The sequence below is a fragment of the Thermobia domestica genome, chromosome 17 (genome assembly GCF_964235325.1).
Source record: "Thermobia domestica chromosome 17, izTheDome1.hap1.1, whole genome shotgun sequence".
Classification (NCBI taxonomy): Eukaryota; Metazoa; Arthropoda; class Insecta; order Zygentoma; family Lepismatidae; genus Thermobia; species Thermobia domestica.
This window is the reverse complement of record NC_137470.1, coordinates 81,264,730-81,288,190: the sequence shown is the minus strand read 5'-3', so window position 1 is coordinate 81,288,190 and position 23,461 is coordinate 81,264,730. Positions and strand designations below refer to the sequence as shown.

The following is a 23,461-nucleotide window of genomic DNA, read 5'->3' as shown; positions in this document are numbered from 1 at the left end:
TGCAACTATCCAAATTTAAACGAAAGCTTTCCACCGTACGTTTTAAGGAAAATAACTGTAATAACAACAACTAAATGTCATTGAACGGTAAGGCATATAATAAACTAAATTGTAGAATATGCAGATGCAATTATAAAATCTTTTCTATAAAAATATATATACAGTCCTCTGAAATAGTGAGCTCTGAAATACAAAGTAACAAAATAACATATAACATTCAGTCTGCAGAGGAATTATTATTTAAAGATTTCATATACTATTTCGAGAATCGAATTAAGACGAAAAATATTTACCATACTTTTTGTCTCGTCTCAATTTTCTTCTCCAAAGCGAGACGATAATTTGAGTTAGCCTTGTCAAGTCTCGAATGTGAAATGTTAAGTCTCATACCGATTTTGTTTGGTTTGTTTTAGAATGGAGATGAGAAATTTCCATAACCTGAACGATAATAAGTTTCTAACTTTTAATCTTCTATGAGATTATTATTATTATTATTATTATTATTATTATTATTATTATTATTATTATTATTATTATTTCTCTTATTATTCCTGGAGATTTGATAATTCAAGTATTGAAACATCCGAGTATTCAAATATTTGAATATATTAAAAAAAACGTGTGTCATCGGCGATCACTCGCCATAAAAATTCCCAAAGTAAAAAAAAGTGCGCGTCGTGAATTCGATATAAGAATCTCCAGATTACCGGCCACGTGCCTTGAAGACTGAACCACGGCCACTACGCTATAAATGATTCGTCTTTATTATGGTTACGTTGGGTTTCTTTGCCTTCTGGAGCAAAGTTGTATGTTATTTTTCTTTGTTTCAAAAAGTCTTTCGTATTTTTTGAATGATTATATAAGTTAATAATCTTCGGCAAAGTGTATACACTGTGTAAAGGAAAAATGGCGACATTTGCTCAGATAGTGTTTTCACAAAATACATTAACCAATATGAGTTTTTACATGAATTACTGCTAATATTACAATGCATATTGTTAATGAGCAGTTCATTCTTAATACTTGCGCCGCACTGTCAGGTTTTTTATATGCATATAATGAATTTATATGCATATATTAGAAGCTATATGTGTTTTCAGCAAAAACGGCTGTGGAAAGAATTATACATAATTGTATGAAAGATCAACAATAATAGCACAAAACAAAAAATGTAATTTCTTAAGTGTAAGCTATATTGTGTACGAACATTGAGAGGTACAACACATCAAACTAGATTTCTTATGTGGTCCATAGGCTTTAGGAAGTGCAGGGAATCATGGAGGCCTTTTGATGACAAGGCTATTGGAAAATGCAACTTTCATTTCATGGAATCACTCCCGGATTATCTGTCCCGTGAGTTCCATCCTATCCGAGGTAGTTGTCTATTGAGTCTTCTGCTCATATTGACCCAAACTTTACAATAGGATTCATGTCGGGTGAGTTTGGAGGCCACATGTGTCTTTGAATAGTCATATTCTTGCACCACGTATTAACGATTTCCGCTCGGTGACATGAAGCATTAACGTCCTGGAAAACGAAGTATTCCATATCTTCTTCAGGAAAGTTATCTTTACCTGTTGTAAGAATTTTACGTACCAGAATTTGAAGCCATTTTTGTACATCAAATGACTCTTCGCATATATTCATTGTTCTGACGTCTTTGGCGGTGAAGCAAGCCCATACCATCACTCAGTAACTGAATATTTGCATCTCTTAAACAAAATCCGTATCAAGTTCCTCGCACTATCGTTTCCCACTATTCTTAACTTTTTTCAACGAAGGAAACAACATGCTTCCAGTTGTTATAATTCCAAGTAGTATATCGCCTCACAAACCTACGTGTTGAAGTTTTCTGTGTTTTTGTCAGTTTCGACATTGCAGGCGGTTTTCTCTTCGTAATATCCTCTTCATACAGATAAGACAATACAGCCGTACGAGTAACTGCAGTTTCAAGATCATCTCAAATTATAGAAACGGTTTTTGGGGAAGTCATTCCTTAATTCGGCAGTGCTATTGATTTTATTTGGCAATCTGCTCTGGGTGATGCCTTATTTTTTCTATCACACTGTTGACGAAGGGATGATATACTATTTTTGCTTGTGAATTACTCTTTCTGCCGTCGAATAGTGGATTTTGAGTATTCCAGCTGTCTCCCTTAGAGATGTAACTTAGCTGTGTAAAGCAAGAATTATGTATTTTTCACGTGGCTACAAGTCTCATTTCTTACCCATCATACTTGTTTACAGTCCACATGTAGCAACAATTTCATACAAAAAACAACGCTGCACAACAACAATATTGCCACTTGATTTCTGTGTAAGTCACCTTGAAAATTGACGTGTCACTATTTTTTCTTTACAGGGTGTATTAATAACATGAGTTGTTCTTAAACCTTTGGTTCATAAGTTTTTTTTTTCTTCTTCACACGAAACTACAGATATGACAGATTTAATTCTCATACTGTGTATTTGTTTCAAAGCAGTCGCCATTACCTGGTTAAAGACTTATTTCTGCCACGATACAATGCATCCACTTTCTCTTTTGTGCCGGCTAGATCCTTAATTTTACCAGAGTTGACCCGAGTTCTGCTCAGTTTAAATGTTTAGCAGGAAAAATAGCTATTCGACTGTTAGCATTAAGCATGCGGCAACATTATTTAGCATTTTAATTTATGTGTTAATTACAAATTCATTGTTGTTTTAAAAGTGAACTTACGCGATGAGATGTATTTTGTACGTTTTGGTAATAACCTGGTGTGGATTAAAATGAGATATTATTTTGAAAGCGTATTATTCATGGCACACACATCCAAGTAGACTGCTGTTTGCAATGTTTCATATATTAGGCCCTAGGCAGTATCAGCTGAGCGGGAAACATGCGGCCGTCGAAAGCGGAAGTCAATCGGACTAGCGTTCGAAATTTCGTGCTGAGGAATGCGGGACTCTCTGATGTTGAAGTCGTGAAGCATTTTCAAAAAGAAGAATTGAGTTGTGGAACTGGGTACAGAACATTAACAAGGATCAAAGATGGGATTTCAATGTAAAAAGAGAAGAAGGAGAAAAGGAAAAATGATTATGACGAAAAAAATCAAAGAGAAGAGTGTGTCACAGATGGACGCTAGCGACGAACGTACCATTTTGGGTGCTGCACTTGCATTAAAACTTGACTCGTGATGTTATTAGGATGATGAAACATATAAATATATGAATTGGGTATGATTTTAGTAAAAACATGTCGGACATTGAATCTGGTCGCATTCCTATCCCTGAATCCGTAATATTTAATTTCTAAACTAAATTTACAAAGAAACTACTCATCTGGATGGCAATAATTAAAATAGATCATTCTCGGTCATATTTCCATAAACAATCATTCGGTGCAGGGACGGCGCTAAGGGTGGGCAGGGGTGGGCAACCGCCCACCCGATGGATGGCCTCGCCCACCCATCCGCCCACCCCAACAGAACAGGGGTGTCATTAAGGGGGGACAGGAGGGGGCAATTGCCCCCCGCAAGATTTTGAGGAATACATATACTTTATCGATTGTCTACTAATATACTAGTGCAAACTGTGAAAGTCTTATGTTGTTGGTGTTCTTGCCCCCTCAAGCGAAGTCTGAAATGACACCCCTGCAAAAAGAGAATAATAATAAAGGTGACCAGTGCCGGATTTCGGTTTGATGGGGCCCTAAGCTATTTAAGATAATGGTGCCAATTTATTTCTAGCATTCTTTTTCAGCGACAAAATTTCGCCTTTTCTGTTTGAATATATGCTATATGGTAATTTATGGACCTAATACATATGTATTAAGTAAATACGTTTTCGTGTATATTTCGATAACTTAACTTACTGTTTTGAATACATTACAGAAAAACTGTAAAATTTGTAAAATTAGCGGTAGTTTAATTTGGTACCAATAAAGTCCCTTGCCGATCTTTTTGCACCAACTATGATCCACGCTCCACGCCATGCTTCTACAATATGTGGAGACCGCATCATTTTTCATTTCAACTTGTTTCTATTCAGTTGGGTAAAGTTTGAAACGTTTCCAGGGATCCGTGTAAGTAAATACAGTCTAAATATCAGCCAGGGTTGGTAATTACTGCCTGAAGCTCAACTAATCGTGTGAGCTTTTTCCAGGTCAGGTTACTGGAGTAACTCAAAATGGAATGCAACCCTCGAAGATTACACAAGGTGTAATACGACACAAATTCGCTGGAACCAGAGGCGAACTTAGAATGTTAAAACTGGAGAAGGGGCAACTAAAACCCAGATTATGATAGATATATCGTGAGTTTACTCTAAACTTTCAAAAATATGTAAGTAATGGCTTCAATTATTTTTGTCACTCAAAAAACTGGGATCGTAGACCTCTCCGGCCCCTGCCTAGATACGTCTCTGGCTGAAAATCATAAAAACCTCGTTAAAAAACTTAACTGTTGCACTAAAATTATTATAAGACCTATAAATGTAGGTAGCATCTTTTTACTGCGACGTGAAAAGATGTTGGTACCTTGCCTTGCTATGTAGTAACCAGTGGCGTATTTATGGGGGTGGCTTCCGGGCTTAAGCCCCCCCGAAATAACTTAGTATAGTAAAGTAGACCCTAAATGAAATATCTTGCAGAATTTTCACATTTCCAGGCAAAGTCCCGCCCCCCCCCGAAAGTTAGCAAAGCCCTTCCCGAAACAAAATCGTAAATACGCCACTGGTAGTAACTAGTGCCGATAACCTAATAGATTCAGCCTGTTGCATACTAACTTACACAAGGTAAATTCGGGCAGTTCTGAACGTAACAATACATAAAATACTGTTAATATATACAAACGAACGACTCATATGCCTAGAACGAATGGATGAAATCACTACGATTCGTGCTCCTATTCTTTCCTTTAGTCAGGGGCGGATCCATTCTGAATGTTTAGGGGGGGCAGTCGTTCGAAGTCAATAGGTTTTATTTTACGTTTATAATACAAAGGTGAAAATTCTTAGGATAGGTTTTATTTTTAAAATAAAAACATATTCAATTCTGTGGGCGATCGCCCCCTGGATCCGCCCCTGCCTTTAGTGATCCATTATTGCACTCTATAGATCACTATATGAGCTCCTCCGTGGCTAAGCGGTTAGCGTACGCACCTTTGGCGTGGGAGACCCGGGTTCGATTCCCGGTGGGAGCTCATGTGGTTCGGATTCCACGTTAATCAGTAGGTCCCGTCTCATGTAGCCTCGCTGCTGAAAGGGACGTTAAACTCAAAATCAACTCAACTCTATAGATCACTATGAAAATCAGTGCCAAGTTCTGAAAGTTATGAAAATACTTCTGCAAACTACTTTTCATACTTACGTACAGCGAAATAAAATAGCTATAATTTCGCGATGTAAAGATTATTGCCGCTTAGGGTTGTATTTCCTTTATATTTTACTATTATTTCGCGAGCTTGTCGTTTCATGCCTTCTTCTTAAGCATCCACTGTTACCAGACTCAATTTCTTGTCGAATTCCAAATAGTACAAGAAAGGGTAGCACTAGAGTTCTATCCGCATACAAGATACTGTATCACTTATGCTGTGAAGTCTTATTAAAGTAGCTAAGTGTAATGGCTGGAAAACAGGGTCCCGATTACAAACGGGGTTCTGAAACAAAATCCCCATTACAAGCGGAGCTGGGAAACGAGGGTTCCATTATAAGCGGGGCTGGGCAACAGAAATCCCATTGCAGGCGGGTTGGAAAACAGGGCCCTATTACTTGCTTCATGAGAGCTTAATACATAACAGTACAGAACACCGTTGTTGTATGTGCGTTTTATCTTATTTGCTTTTTCTTATTATTTGGAAATGACATTACAGCCACTTTTTCTTTAAAATTTTTGGGGCCCCCAAGAGAGCTATAGCTTGTTTAGCTTATACGCAAATCCGGCACTGAAGGTGACATCCTGTACTTCACAAGCAATAGGTATTACTTTCGATTGTAATGTAATAGGTTCTATGACTCTGTTTAACTCTGCAATGGACAATGATTTTAAGACAGATACTTGTAGTAATATAATGATGCCAAAAGTCGTGATTAATGAATTGAAGTTTAACACACACGCACAATCGTGCTATTGAAACGCCAGTGTTTGTATGTGCTGCACTGAAAAAAAAAGTGCTTTCTAAAAAGCCAACTAAATAATGGACAGAGCTGGCCAGTATTATATATTGTCTCATTTTGAGAAAGAGAGGGAGGAGAGTAGTGCTTTGTGTCAAGGGCGCCGATCCTGGGAACACAAGGGGGCCCGGGCTCCCCCAATGCCCATGTGCGCCCCCGCATTTTATTTATGAATATACAATATTTGGCATAATTTGAATTCAATTTGTCTTAAAATCCTCATGCATGCCTTCTGCATCTGAATGCCCCCCTCCCCCAAATTTACAGAGAAATCGGCGCCCTTGCTTTGTGTTCGCGCGATAGCTTCTTATAAGAGGGTTCCAACTTGCAATTGTTTACAGCAATGTACCACATGTCTAACCCGTGTGGCATTAAACAGATTTGTAAAAACCCTTATTATAGCATTGTTGAGTTGATTTCTGTTGGGTTCAGAAGTCTTGGCGGTCGGTGCTTGTTCAGCTAATATGTCGAAAAAATTTAGCGATTTCTTCTCAGGCTCGGTGTCTTTCTCGTGTTCAAAGAAGCGCGATTTTCAATCCGTTGATGTTAGTGATAATCCTTCTTCAATGGGGAAAAAGACAAAAAATACAAATACATGTGACAACCAGGATTCGCAATTTGAAGAGTTCGATTTCGAGGAAAGTGAAAATGAACTAGATGTTGGAGAGAGCGAAGACGACAGCATTGCTTCTGAAGTTACTCATTTATATTTTTTGCCTCTTGCTTTCTTGTAATAAATACTTCAAAGATAAAAATGTTTGCAGCAGCCTATTTTATCCTTGTTTTACTTTACCTACTTATTGTGTATTTTATGTTATTAACGAAAAGTAGAGTATTATCTGTTAGTCTGCGTTGTTTGAACCTTCTTTTATTTCTATGCATTCATGTGCATTCTTGGAGAGAGAGGAGTTAAAGCAGTCTTGAACTTCTTCGACTACACAGAGCACACCGTTATTATTATTTAAAAAGCTGAAAGTAGAGGTAGTGTGTGTGCCACGCGGAATTCGGTAGGTCGAGCATATTGCCACGAACTCCCGCAGCCCATCCTAAGTCCTGCATTTCTTCAGTCTTACCAGGTGAATGCTGGAATGGCACCTTCTATAAGGCCAACACAGCTGTTTTCCACATCCTTATTTCTCCCCTATTTCGGTCTGAGCCTTAGCTAACTAAAGAGTATAAAAATTGAAATTTAATTATTGTCAAAAAAATGTCTACATTGCCCAGTTCTCATTTTCGTTGTCTGCTCACCCAGCAACTAGGTCCGCCTCTTTCCGCCCACCCCATCAAGCGTTCCTGGCGCCGTCCCTGATTCGGTGCAATTAATAAAAATATATATCAAAATGGATGTATTCGAAAGAGATTTATCCCATTTATCAAAGAAAACTTTCCGAATGATGATTACATTTTGTGGCCTGATTTAGCTTCTCACTATGCAATAGGGACGCAGCAGATGCTGGAAAGGGAGGGAGTGCAGTTTTTGCGCACAAAGCTCGATCCAACAAATGTACCACAAATCCGTCCCATTGAGAAATTCTTGGCTAATTTAAAAGCAAAAATATTAAAGGCATCCCATAAACCAATATATATATATATATATATAATGTTTGGAGAACCGAGTCCGAAAAGTAATGCGTCAATTCAGTGCAAACTACTTCGAACAGCTGATGGGGAATGTGAGCCCAAAAGTCAGAGCGCCTGCTAATTTGGGTGTTCTTTCTGCCATTAACTGATTTCATATGATTGTAGAATGTCTATTGTGTCATCAGTACAAAAACTCTGACATTTCATGTGCAAGTAAACAAAATACGGCAATTCAAAAATGTGTATCATTTGAATCCACAGCAGGTGATAGGAATAGGTTATTGTAACCTGTAAGTATGCAAACGTAGTTTTATTCATAGTAAACATTAACTATTGCCTCCCTCACCGAGCTTCAGATCTACTTTAATTGATAGCTTTACACTGGCCGACGTCAGTTAGTTACAGAAAGGAAAACCTCGGATTCTGAATTCGAAACTGATAGCCGTTTTACTACATTAGCTCGTACTTTGGCTTTATGCATTGTTGCCAATTTTGCCATTTTGTAGGGACGGCTTCAGTTGTCATCGAAGTAACCGGTCTGACAATGCTATTTGAGTAAAAAGTAAATTAGATTTCACTCAGTTGGCGACAGATAGGACCCCCTTGTCGTTGGCATATATATATAACAATGAATACCGGGAGGACGGGGATGATTGAAATGCTTGACACTTGTGTTCCTCCCCATCCTTTGTTTGTTTGTTTCTATACCACTCAAACTGGTTTAAAAAATAGGGTCTATGTGGCAACAATGAGCGGCACGATGACTCGGGCGAAAAAAGCGCCGACTGCGCCGTTATTGCGTGGCTCAGTCTTGCTCTTATGCATTGCAGTAAGTAATCTCTCAAGTGTATAAGTATTTTGTCGGAAGAATTGAGTCGGAATTTCTACGTCAGTAACTTCAGTTTTGTTTCACAGTATTTTTAGAACTGTTTGTTTGTGTTTTCAGTATATTTTAGTGATTTTATGGAATAAGTGTTTGTTCTGTTGCTCTGTTTCGCTTTTCTGTGCATAACGTCAAGTTCTTCCCGCAGAGGATATAAAAACTCACCGGACATATATATCTGTGGCGTATTTATGGTTAAGTCGCAGATTAGATCGATAAATGATGACGCTAGGAAAGCATATTATTTTTATTTTGGCTGCAAGATCGGTGATCAAGATAAAAGTTGGGCCCCTCATGTGTGTTGTTTGATGTGTTATGCGACTCTGACTGCCTGACTTTAAGGAACCAAACGAAGGATGCTTTTTGCTGTTCCGATGAAATGGAGAGAACCCCGGAATCATTATGATGATTGCTATTTCTGTTGACGAATACAGCAGGAAGTAACAAGAAGAAACAACGTGCTATCGAATACCGAAACTTGCAATCCGCGATCAGACCAGTGCCCCATGGAGAAAATTTATCTATACCTACCCCTCCGAAAGATTACAAAACTATCGATATTACAGCGCCTACAGGGAGCGATGAGGACACCAACTCAATATCTGCAGACGAAGATTCGAGAGACAGTTCCATCTACGTAAAAGATGAGCATCATTTCATCCTACAACATGAGTTGAATGATTTAGTGAGAGAGTTACAACTTTCGAATCGTATTAACTACAAAGAATATGGTTGGCAAATTTGCGGAGATTTGAAAGTTATTGCAATATTACTTGGTCTGAAAGGTAGATTTACAAATTACTGTTGTTTTTTGTGTCTTTGGGACTCAAGAGCCACAGGAAAACATTTTTCACAAAACGAGTGACCCCCCAGAGAGACATTTAAGCCCGGTACCAACAATAACAAGTGTGAGCCTCTGATCGATTCAGCCAAGGTGCTGCTTCCACCATTTCATATTAAGTTGGGTCTCATGAAGAATTTCGTAAAAGCTATGGACAAAGAAGGTGAAGGATCTAAGTAACTTAGACAGTGTTTTCCAAAACTAAGTGATGGTAAATTAAATGAAGAAGTTTTCACAGGGCCTGATATTCGCAACTTTATCCATGACGAATTGTTTGAACAGAGTTTAAACGACAAAGAGTTCAATGCCTGGCGTGCTTTTGTTCAAGTTGTAAAAGATTTTTTGGGCAAAACTAAAGCTAAAAATTATGAGACTCTGGTGCAGCAACTTCTGGTCGCATATGAAGCTCTGGGATGTCGCATGTCTTTGAAAATCCACTTTCTGCACTCCCACCTCAAATTCTTTCCAGAAAATCTTGCAGATGTAAGCGACGAAATGGAAGAACGGTTTCACCAGGATATAAGAACAATGGAAACTCGATATCAAGGACGTTGGGACCCTGCAATGATGGGGGACTATTGCTGGTCGGTGAAGAGAGAGGACCCAGCATTTCATAAAAGAACAAAGTAAAGCAGATGGTGTTATTTGCAGCTCTAAACATTAGACTTTATAAATTACTTTGTGTATATAAATGCAAATAGGCCTACATTAACAGAATATATATAGTTTTTTAGTGCTAATACACAAACAGAATATATAGTTTTTCTTAACTCGTTTGATTCAATAAATTAACTTTAAGAATTTTTAAACCTGAATGTCGTTCTTGACCAACTGTCGAAATGAAGTGGATTCCCTTTCGGCACGCAAAGAGCAAATTGGCCGGTACACTTCATGATAGTTCATTTTCCCGATTATGGCAACTATGCGTTACACAAAAATGCGAGCTAATGTAGGAAAATGGATATTATATTCGTATTCAGAGATCTAAAATTAGTCAGAATCAGTGACTTTTGTTTCTGTAACTTTTCAAAAGTTTAAAAACGTCGGCCTGTCTTATTACCAAACAAAATGTGTGAACTCGTTTTTAGCCTTCAAATATTGAACTCACACAATTAGGATTTAAAAGAGGAGATTTCTTCCATGCATATATACGCTCTTATCACATAGGCCTATCAAAGAGAATCCACCAGAAGGTGCATGGCAGCCTTGGTCACTTCACCCGAAAATAATCAACTTTTGAACTTTCGAAACTGATAAGAGAATTTCGAGAATCTCCTTGACGCAGGCCCGTGCTGGCCCACCGGGACACCGGGACGTGTCCCGGTGCGCCCTCCAAAATATCACAGTATAAATAAAGGTACAAGTGTTTAGTAATAAATTCTTACAGTTTTATTGGTAAAAAAAAAAACCGTGAAAGGTGCAGTGCGCCCTTTACATTAGGCGCCCTTGCGAGACCACATCAAAGATGGACGCTTTTATTTACTCTTTTGTATATAGCACAGTTCTGTACAATAAATACACACAGTTACTGTTGGTAAAGAACCCGTGAAAGGTACAGTGCGCCCTTTGCATAAGGCGCCCTACGAAACATCACATTATAGATAAGTGGTTTTAGTTATCCTGTATACCAGCTTTGTATAATAAATTCAAATACTGACTGGTAGTACGGAACCTGTGAAGAATACAAGGCGCCCTTTACATAAGATGCGAAATATCACATATTTTCTTTTAAATTTTATTCTTCTGTCTTTCAGTTTTGTATTATAAATTCATTAGTTGCTATTGGCAGAGAACAGGTAAATTGTATAATCACTTATTATAAAGTTATGTAGCTATAAAACGATGTGATACATCAAGAATAGTTCGGATAGTCAAACGTAATGCATTTATATAATACTACACTAACACTAGTCTCTAATTTACGATTTTTACGGCATCGAAGCTTTCATAGTCTTAATACGCATCCATATATCCGAGCATATTGATTGTTCCTGTGTGTTTTAAAGCAGTGTTCGGATAACCAGTACCTATTGTATTTCGGAAATATAGCTATATTAATTTCCGTAAAATGTGGTCTTCCTGTCACCACGGCACGGCGCGTCGTCAGGTTGTGGATCGAGGAGGTGAGCTTTGGGATATAGAGGTTAGCTGCGAATATACTGGATAAGAAGTCGCGGACAGACAAGGGGTGATCCTCCACCTTGGAGATTTGGTGTGGGGCTAACAACCTTATCCTGTTAAAAAAAAAAGGATTGTTCAGATAAGTTCGGGAAATCCCCAGATCAGAACTGATAACTTGGCACGAACTCAGCAAAGTAAAATTGACATGAGATTTGGAACATGGAATATAAGAAGTCTCCATAGGGCAGGCGCGTTGAAATTTGTAAAGAATGAGTTTAGAAATAGAGGAGTCAAGTCGGAAAATTTTACGCTCATTTACGGGGAACGAATTAAAAATTACCAACTAGGAACAGGGCTTTTCGTTCACAAACGAATACGTAATATCAGCAATTACATGGGCTGAATTTGTTAGTGATAGATTTTCTTTTACTTCTCTTAAGGGTCAGTGGTGTAATATTATTGTTTTAAATGCACATGCCCTAACAGAAAATAAGGATGGCGATTAAAAAATACAGTTTTTACGAAAGAATAGAACGGGTATTAGATCATCTCCTACATTACCATATGAAAATTCTGTTAGGCGGTTTCAATGCGAAAGTCAGACGAGAGGTTATTTTCAAACCGATTATAGGGAAGGTTATGACAACGGCTTTAGACTCGTGAACTGTGCAACATCCAGAAACCTTATCGTGAAGATTACAAAATTCCAACATCGTGGCATTCATAAATATACTTGGACTTCATCAGATGGAAAAACACATAATCAAACTGATCATGGTTTAGTAGACAGAAAAAAACAGTCTAGCACAACTGATGTTCGGTCGTTCAGAGGAGTTGATTGTGATAGTAAGAGAGAGACTATCGTTGAATAAAAGAAATATACAATATCAGAAAACGGAGCAGTCTAATTTAAATAAATTAAAGGAGAGTCAGGTGAAGGGGAACCAGATTGAAGTGTCGAATAGATTCTCGGTTTTAGAAGGTTTGGAGTGCACTAGTGTTCAGGATACTTGGTTGAAATTAGAGATAACATTAAAATTTCAGCAAAAGAAATATTGGGGCACGCAGAAATATGTAGGAACAAACCATGGTTCAACCAGGAATGCATTAAAGTAGCAGAGAAGAGAAAACAGAAGAAACAGCTTTGGCTATAAAATCCGAACGAAATAACTACAGAAAATTCCATTGTCATCTAGCAGAAAACTTCCAAAACTTTTAGAACAACGAAACACGACTTTTGAAAGTTAAAATTAATTAACTTGAAGATAATATAGAAAACAAAAACATTCGGGGCATGTATAAATCCATCAAAACTTAAGAAAGGCTATCAACCTCGTGCTTATATGTTAAAGAAAGCTAACGGAACAGTTCTCACTGATCAGGATAGCATCTTAAATAGATGGAAAGATTTCTTTGACGATTTGCTTAACACAGGCAAAAGCTAATGCACGTGGAGAAAGTGAAATCCATACAGTATAACCGTATATTTTAGAGCCTAACCAGACAGAAATAGAAATTGCTATTAAAAAATTAAAGAAACACACATCTCCGGGTGTAGACGAAATTCTGGTTGACTTAATTTTAGGAAGAATTGTAGAGGAAGATACACAAACTCATTCTCCCTATCTGGAACAAGGAGGAATCACCACAAGAGTGAAAAGAATCAATCATTTTTCCAGTTCAGAAGAAAAGCAACAAAACAGATTTAATACTTATTGAGGCATTTCTCTTCTCTCAACATCCAATAAATTCTCTTAAACATTCTGTTAGCAAGATTGACTCCATACGCAGATGAAATTATTGGAAATTATCAGAGCGGATGTAGGTAAAATCGATAAACTATCGACCAGATATTTACCATTCGACTAATACTTGAAAAGAAATGAAAATACAATATCCTGGCAAATCAATTATTGACTTTAGAATCGGGTAAGAGGGAAACATTGTACAACATGCTTACAGAATTTGGAATACCGAAAAAGGTAGATTGATTAGATATGTTTAAATGAATCCCAACGTAAGGCTCGAGTAGAGAAATTTGTTCACGAGCTTTCACGTTGAGAATGGCCTGAAACAAGGAGATGCGTTGTCGCCATTATTATTTAACTTTGTTCTGGAGAACATTATAATGAAAATCAAAGACAGCAATCAGGTGCTAGAGCTGAATTGTATTTGCCAGGTTATGGCGTATGCTGATGATGTAAATTTAATAGGGAATGATAGAAGAATAGAAAGGAATGAAGAAATCTTAATTAACGCTTGCATGGATATAGGCTTAAAGGTAAATGCAGAGAAAACTAAATAAATGGAAGTTTGTCGGGCTCGTAATACTGCTCGACAAAATAGATACATTCAAATATCTAGGATCATTATTAACAGACCAAAACCATAATCACTAAAAAAATTAATGTGAACTGGAAGCAGGGATTTCGGATTATTATTCAGTTAAAAATCTTTTGTTGTCGCTAATTCTGTTGAGGAATTTGTAGCTCAAAATATAAAACGATAATCATGTCTGTTGTGCTGTATGGTTGCGAAACATGGTCACTGACTCTGAGGGAAAATCGTAGACTGAAAGTATTTGAAAACAAGATTCTTAAGCCAATATTTGAACTCCAAGAGGAACGGGAATAGGGAAAGGCGGAAACTTCATAAGGAGGAACTGCATAATTTTATACCGTTTACCAAACATTGTAAGGGTCATCAAGTCTAGGAGGTTCAAATGGGCAGGTTATGTAGCCAGAATGGAAGAAGTTAGAAACGCTTTCAAAGTTGTAATTGGAAATCCAAATAGGAAAACGACCATTAGGATCACTGAAACGCAGATGGGAGGACAACATTAAAATGGTTCTCGCAGAGATTGAAATATAAAGTAGAAACTGGGTTCAGTTTTCTAAGGACAGAAATCAATGGAGAGCTTTTATAAACGCGGCACTGAACCTTCTGCGTCCATAGGCCATAGAGCTATATTAAGTTGTTGATACATTTAGCTTCTTTTTATTTGACAGAAATGTTATTACAGGAACTAAAAAGTTTTCTCTGGTGAATAGGATTTCGATTTGAGGTTAGCTATTTACGTTAATACTAAAACAAATTTGGTGGTGATTTTGTTGACAAATTTGGTGGTGATTTTGGTGATTTTGTTGATAAAATGACACCCATACTTTCTTTCAAAGTCTCTCTCTCTCTCTCTCTCTCTTTCTATATATATATATATATATATATATATATATATATATATATATATATATATATATATATATATATATATATATATATATATATATATATATATTCCCGTTTCTATGGGCGCCCTTTTAGTAGACTTGTCCACCGCCCTCATTAGTATCCCAGCACGGCCCTGCCTTGACGAACTTTGAAATGACGCTTCTGTTTAAAATTGAGGTTTGCGTGTTTGCAAATCTACTAGTGACTACTCCGTAAATTTGTGGATGCCTCCTAGACTGGTCACCGCGCCTGTGAGACTCTTGCCAATAATTTAAAAGTTGTTACAAAGTGACCTCACTTTATATTGTATCGTTTTAGCCTTCATTAATAGCTGAGTTCGTCGGTTGTACTCGAAGCTTATGAGTGTAAGAGCCTTGATGTCAAGTGCATAAAACTCTTCCCTCCTTCTGCATCTTTCATTTGTTTTTAGTGACTTCCTTAGTATCACTTTCGTTCGTCCGCTTCATAGCTAAGCGATTCCGCACAAAGAGTTCACTACAACCTTCTATATCAATTTGCGTCTGTTTATGAAGTGACTCTCGCGATTCGCGAAGTAAAATTTAAATTATGTAGTATTTTACTGGCTCAACGCAGAAACTCTTAACAATGCAGCTGGTATTACTGTTTAAAGGTTGTTTTCAAGTTTAAGAAGAATGAAGGTAAAGAAAAATACTATATTGTGAGAACGACAAGGAAAAAATACGGAAGTGTGGTGTTCGTTGGTCCTTTCTTCGATAGACACGTCACTGTAAAAAATTACCAGGAAATGTTAGTGATCTTTTTTCTTCCTGAATTCTATGCAAAATATTTCCATTACGTCGACAGTGTTTTCAACAGGACGGGACTAGACCTCACACGACTTTGAAACGCTTAGTTCTCTAAATTCAAGTTCCAAAATCGAGTGGTGGCAAATCAACTTCGGATGCTATTTGATTACAGATTTTCCTGGCCACTTACCAGCCCTGTCTTGAATCTGTGAGATTTTTTTCCTATAGGATTCGTAAAGGAGAAAGTGTTCGCTAGGGCTCCTCGTACAATGCAATATTTGCGGAAGGGGATCATTGATTGCTGCACACTTGTCTATAAAGATATCTGTAGACGAGTACTTTTCGAGTACGTTACCATTCGCATGGGGAGATTCGGAAGAGGCGTGGAGGACACATTGAACATGTCATACATTCTGTTTGTCAGTAATAAAGTTAGAACACTACTTATTACAGTGATGCTTTGGATATTTGCATATATATTAATTCATTTCTGCACTCATCTGCAGAGAGTAACACAGACACAGAACAATCGCAATAACTTTGATTCTATTTATTCACCATACATTTACGAAGCAGAAGAACGTATAACTAGAATGTTCAAAAGGAAGAAATACTCATTTTTCGTAAGAGTAACTAAGCTAAACAAGAAAGAAAACCTAATCGAGTCTCAGAGTCTCTTGTTATTTAATACGTAATAGAAACGAGAAAATACTAATTAACGTCTTAAGTATGAAAATATACGAAATAGTTTCTGTGAGCCTACTTCTGAATACAGTTCGAAAGATGTCAGAGACCTATAGCACACATACACGAAATTTAAGGAGTTAATACATTTTACATGTCGAGCTTAAGCGCAGTCATGTCGGGCCTCTAAGGACCATGTCATTTAATTGGGGTTAACTGCGGAGGCCTCAAAAGCCGATTTCGTCGCTACTGGGAGCCACCTTTCCTCTGCCTTAGAAATAAAGGGAACTGTAATACCCATGACAATTGATCCATATTACAGCATTAAATTCTTAAATTTCTTAGGTATTTACCTTCATTCACTTCTCAATGCAGAAATTAATTATTGTAAGTCCGACTGGCTTATTTTGTAACTATAATGGACGGGGAACCGGACACTGCCTTCGCTGTTTCTACCTAGTTACGGCACTCCTACTTCATCACGAGGAATTGTTAATTGCGATGGCTCCTGATAGAAGGATACTTTCCAAGTTGTTGTCAATTTATAATTATATATGGTCGTATAATATATGTTTAAAAAACTAAGACAATATTAGTTTTTTAAAACATATATTAGTTTTTTTAAACATAAAGGCAATATTTATATTTTCAAGGATAAAACAGGGCCATTTGAAAATATTTTCAACTTTGAATACTTCGATTTCTCTTTAATTTGTCCTTACCAGCCACAATAAGACGATTTCATTTCTTGCAGTGGCAACATTTCCATGAAGAAGGGTGAAACTTGCGCGTCGGATGTAACCTACGCAAAGTTTGTTTCTGTTATTGTAAAATTTTAGGAACCATTATTAAAATAAATTATCCATGTGCTTATTCCGATAAAGACATGATTCTGAAGAAAATCAAAAAATAGGCAACACTGGACATAATGTAAGCAATGCTGAACGAAATAGTAAAAATATATAAAAATAAAGCATGCTTAAATTGAGGCATAGCCATTTTAAATGGACTTCACCGGATTCAGTTTTATAAGATCTCCAACATCAAGAAACAGAAAGTTTGCTTAACATGCGGTCTCTAGTTATACTATTTATATCTGAAATTGGAATGATAAACTCATTTCTTCCACAGTTTTCATTCTGAAAGTATTTCCAAAGCTAAAGGATTAAAATTTAATTCCGAATTCTGCTATATTTTATATAAAGATAATCTTTTTTAATAAAGATCGTGAATATATTCAAAGATGAACTTTCTATGTTAAATATAAATTTTAACGTAGATCACTGAATCCGAAGTACACAAAGTGATTCGTTAAATACGTATTTTATCACTTTACTTCGAATTTGTTGTTCAGTTACTAACATAATTGTTTTATTCATTAGAATATTTTAGCACTTACATTAGAATAAAATTATTACAATCGATATCAAGTATAATTTAAAGTCATACCTATCTTACTTTGGACGGTATTCGCACATTTATTTAATAGGTGGAGTTACTTACTCGTATTTCCCTAACGGCATTTTATCAATAGCTCTTGACATCTCTAAGTCAGCCCTATTCAACACTTCCCTATACGTAGATACACTGTCATCCGTGACTACTGTCCTTCTACGTGCAGTTCCATTTTCAGTTGTTGTAGATCGTCTGTTCTGAAATAAAGGACAGAGATGTTGTTTTAAGAATAGGCAGGATTGTATACACGACTCCAAAAGTGCATTACCACCTGCAGTTCTCCTTTTCCTGCAATATTAGGCAACTCCAAAAACACGGCCGTTGGGGTGGTAGAGATTTACAAAGGCATTGGACCAAACAAAAATTTCGTTGCAAATATAGCAATGTGGCAAACTGCAAATAAGAGAATAAAATAAATTGTTAATAATTATGATTTTATTATTGCGAGGGTAATTGATGACGTGAAAAATTACAAAATGATCTTACTTAAGCAGTTCAAGCAAGACGAATGGAAAGACATAAATATCAGAGGAAAGTAATTTCTTTCATTTTTCAAACAAAAGAAACTTCGTTAAAAAAGAAACAGGTTACACAATGTAAAGTTTTAATATAAAAGCCTAACAACACAAAAACAAACATCCACACGAAACGCAAAGAGAGACAAACACAAAATAAGGGACGCTAGTGGAGTAGAGGCTTGCGGACCTCCCATGAAAGATAAAGAGATGGAATCCTAGTAGTAAAACATAATTTTTATAATAATAATAAGAGTTCATAATAATAATAATAATAATAATAATAATAATAATAATAATAATAATAATAATAATAAAATCGCTTCTTTTTCAAAAATTCTCACTTTGCCTAAGACCCTGTGTGCACTTTTTGTCAATGATTGGTCCCAAAGGCTAAAAAGGAAGAAAATCTCCGAGAGGGAGAAACAAAAACATTTCTTAACATAAATTCTAGGTCAAAATTCGAAGCATTTGCTTTCGACAGGTGCTTTTGGTTTCTCGTTATTCGGAAACAGAAAAGTTCTGGCGGCTAAGAAGTTATAGCATATAATATTGCAAATTTGCAAGTGGATTTATTTACTTTGCAACTTGTTGTCATAAGGAGATTGTGATTATAAAACATTATTGTAAAAAAAAAAGTTTTATTTCTTCATCTATCGCAACTCTTAGGGACGCCCTATATCTCAACCGCGAATATCGATATCGAAAATTTAGGATCTTGATATATCGATGTCGATATATTTGCGATATTGAATGTTGATAGGCCCCTATATGTCAATATCGATATCGACGATATCAGTATATGGACTTATCGCACAGGCCTAATTTCGAGAAATGATGCAATATAATAATCATAATAATAATAATAATAATAATAATAATAATAATAATACGAATATATAGAGGGTGCTTGAAACTTTCATTAGGTCACTTTAAATATGAACACGGAAATTGATGGTCAAATAAAATACTCAACTTCCAGTAGAACTGTAGATCTACGAGGCACATCTAAGTTAAGATGTCAAACGTTTAAAACATGCTTTGTTTCCACGTGGGTTGGTTGCAAATTCGGTAGTGTTTTGGACGTACTAATCTGAAATACATTCTAATAAACTCAGTAGGTACCATAGGTCATACCTTCCATTCCAGAGTACTAATGCAAACTGAACAGAAAGAATGAAAGGATCAAAGAAAAGAAATGAAACGAAAGAAAGAGAAAATGAATGAGTGCAATTTTACTACTAAATTTCTATCAGAAACACGCTATATTAAATGTTTAAGCCGTATCATATTGGAAAGCTAAAAATGTTCAAGGAAAATTGGATGTTCCTTATGGATGTAACAGACTTGGCATGTTTCAAATTTCAAATATGAATAAACCGCATTAAATTACAGGATGGAAACAAATTTTGTATCAAACTAATATATATAAAAATCTGTTTTTAAATAACCAAAGAGGTCCATTTCTAGTCATCTCCGAACAGTTATCTGTTCCGAAAATAGAGTGTCGATTTTATCTATTGTGGATATAACGTTGTAATTCGCAAGTGCAGCCATTATTTTATGTGAAAAAAATGGTAGTACCTGGCGGAGAATAGAAGCAATATTTTCCACGTGGAAATCTTGCACGATAATAGTACTCTACCAATTACCGTACACCTACTTTGCTTAACAAATGGTGTGATGTTTCTTTCTGAAAGCGATAACACGAAAAATGCTGCAGATCAATGAAGTGTTTCGAATGTCCTGGTAATTTCCTTTCCCTTTCCCAACCAACATTCGTAAATCGTCTCTATCATGATACAGCTGTTTGCTTCCACATTCTTAAGGATTGTTCCTCTAGTAAGAGAAGTTGATTGTTCACGATCATTTTGTTAAAAAAAAGAACTTCGGCGTTTCAAACCTATTTTGGATAACTATCCTGCTTTTAAGTCCGTTAGGTTACCTCTACACTATGATTGCACATGAAACTAAACCCTAAATATTACAAACTTCAGCTTTGGAACGAACTGGCTTATTCCTGTAAGGTTATTTACGCCAAAATGTACGACGAAATTCATTTATTCGACGACCTTGAGACAGATTAGTGACCACTAGGGTGCAGCGTTTTACCACTTTTTTCTCGGAATGAAATGTAATACCTGGCAAAAGTGGCCAATCCACATGGACATTTCAGGTATAGATTTTTTTTCAAATCAGATAATATCTTCTGTGAGAACTATTGCCTCAAAGTTTCAAAATTTACCTGAAAATTGCAAAAAATACCAAAGTTGTTCATTAATTTTAGTTGTGTTAAAGTAAACATATTTTTGGTTAAATACATGTCAGTTGCTATGAAAACTGACATTCAAGTATAAAAATGCTAGTTATATGCCCTTGGGGGGAATAGGGGTGCCTCCTCTGGGGCCAGAAAAGGGGGAAAATTCAGTATAGTTAAGCGGTTGTTCAGCTTCTCGCTCACCTGGCAATATAGCCTGGCCAAGTGACCCAGAGCCCACCATGTATAGGTGGCTGCACCTAGGGCTCCTCTGCTAGGCCTATCCAATCAACCAACCATATGTTGGGCCGGATCAACTGATCTGATTAGTCACTGTCAGGAAAAATTGTCACAAATTGGGACTTTGATTGAAATTTAGACGCAGCTTGCCTAGAAAGTAAGGTTGACCTGATTATTCCGCCTCTAGCATCACTGGCACATACTCGAGAGGCTTCTTCAGTGACTAATTTCACTATCCGTTCTACTGCCACCGTGTGGCACGGATGGACAGTGAAGGACTATTCTGGCACAGTATTGTCAGGAAGTGAAAGTTTGGCCATGAGCTGTTTGTTTGGAACCGTCCATAGAACTTACTGGTAGCACAGTTATTGAAACATCAGTGTTTTCCCAAAAGATCATTGCAGTGTAATCGTTTGCCTCAAAATTCAGTCTGGGAATGATTTTATATCTAATGGAGTTATGGAGATTACCTGCTTCGTATTCTCGAGCACTAAGAATCTTATGTAATGCATCTTGTCGGACAGCAAGTCGACCATCAGTCATCATGGCGAGAAGAATTTTTTCTTGGAGTGCAAAGAATGCATTCGTCTAAATGGATGAACGGATTCCAGCCTGGTATTCCCTTGGTAAGTATCTAGACCTTGAATGGCCTCAAAGACGTGAGAGGACCATCAGCAATGGAAGACTATGTTCTGATACGGCATTGCATAACCACACAGACTCTAAGAATGAATGTTGCAATTTCTATTAATTTCTTGGTAGGTTTTTTGTTGCAATATACAATGTTAAAATTCTTTTTGCACTAGTCAACCATCTAGCTTCGTTTAGTTTGCCAGGGAACATAGAAACAAGCTCTTCCGGGCATGCTCTGGAATCAATGGCTTGAGATATCTGGAACAAGCATCTCAGATCCTTACTGAGTTTTCTGTGCTCTTCTGGACTATGATTAGGTAAGTCACATTTTATTGGTTTGAATAGCAACACTGAAAGCTTTTTCAAAGTTAGATAGTTTTGAAACTATGGGACGTGTGTAAGAATAGGGGCTTGAATAAGCGCCTTGAATATACGTGAAGAGAGTTCGCAACAGCAGTTCATTAAAATGCAAGAGACAAATAGCCCATTGCATTTGTTTTCCTGTTCGTTCCTCTAATTTTCGAAGAACAACTCCATTCCAAGCATGTTAGTGTATGTTCCATCATACCCAAGAACCTCAACTTTATCAAAGCCAACTCTGAGTTGGTTCATGATGTATTCGAAAATAGCTCTGGTCTCGTCATGTGCAGAGCCAGAGGATGGTGTCACGTGACCAACGTATTGAGAGTTACGTTCAGCCACAAGTGATAAGTGCTCTTCTCTATCGATGCCTGTGTGTGTTTTAGTGTCATCCCTTCTATCATCAAAGTATAGGATTTTAATGGGATCATCATTTCTAGAACTTTCTTTCAAATTCCGAGCAAGTTTAAGTTTCGCACGCCTTATTTTGTTCCTGTCTACAGTTAAAGCAGATGTTATGTCGCTAGATTTTTGAGAAGTTATAATTCCAGCCTTTGAAGCTGCCTGAAGCACAGCTGTTATATGTGCCGCAGCCCTCTCACATTATATCTCTGAGCAACCATAACAGTTTCAGTCAAATCTACGAAAGTCGTTCCCAAAGTAATGCATAATTTTTTTATGGAAACTAATGGAGCTAACTAATACTAATACTGTAGCTGGTTCAGAATTTTTTATAACTAACAACAACACAGCTAAACAGAGCAATATTTCAGCTACAGACTCATTTTTCCACATAGTTCTCACCATTTGTTATGCACTTTTGCCAACGATGAACCAGAGCCTGCATGTCGCGCTTCTAAAAATCGGCATTCCCTGGACTGTCTTCTGGATTCCGGCTCGTAGTGATAACACTACGTATCATCTGCAGTGACGATGCTATCCAAAAAATTGTCACGTTCATCTTCATATTGGTCCAGCAGGTCCCAAAGGAAAAGGCAAGGACGAAAAAAGCTGTAGAAACGCTTAATTGTACTGAATTTGCCCCCTTTTCTGGCCCCAGAAGAGGCACCCCTATTCCCCCCCAAGGGCATATAACTGGCATTTTTATACTTGAATGTCAGTTTTCATAGCAACTGACATGTATTTAACCAAAAATATGTTTACTTTAACACAACTAAAATTAATGAACAACTTTGGTATTTTTTTGCAATTTTCAGGTAAATTTTGAAACTTTGATGCAATAGTTCTCACAGAAGATATTATCAGATTTAAAAAAAAATCATACCTGAAATGTCCATGTGGATTGGCCACTTTTGCCAGGTATTACATTTCGTTCCGAAGAAAAAGTGGCAAAACGACCCACCCTAGTGACCACCAATAAGCGAAATAACATACAATACAAAAAATGCAGAAATAATAACATATTATGCAGTAATTTCGCCGTGGAAGTTCAAAATTATTCTAATAGTAATAATAATAATGGACAACTAAAGTGTTAAGGTAGACAATTATTATTATTATTATTATTATTATTATTATTATTATTATTATTATTATTATTATTATTATTATTATTATTATTATTATTATTATTATTATTATTACTATTATTATTATCATTATTATTATTATTATTATTATTCGCGTACTTTTGAACTTGTACGGCCAAATTACTCATGTTACCGTTTCTGTAATTTTTCCTAAATTGTATGTTATTTCATTTATTAGTGGGCACTAATATTTCTCCAGT

General features: G+C 36.6%; 1 protein-coding gene across 2 annotated transcripts in view; it reads right to left on the bottom strand.

The window, feature by feature from the left end:
- The window catches only part of LOC145673783 (adenylate cyclase type 2-like), a 1,485,668-nt gene that overhangs the window by 710,871 nt on the left and 751,336 nt on the right, over positions 1-23,461 (bottom strand). For both annotated transcript variants that reach the window (XM_081743538.1, XM_081743539.1), the window contains exon 12: positions 17,755-17,903. In XM_081743538.1, the coding sequence (XP_081599664.1) occupies positions 17,755-17,903 (149 nt within the window). The remainder of the gene's footprint in view (positions 1-17,754; positions 17,904-23,461) is intronic.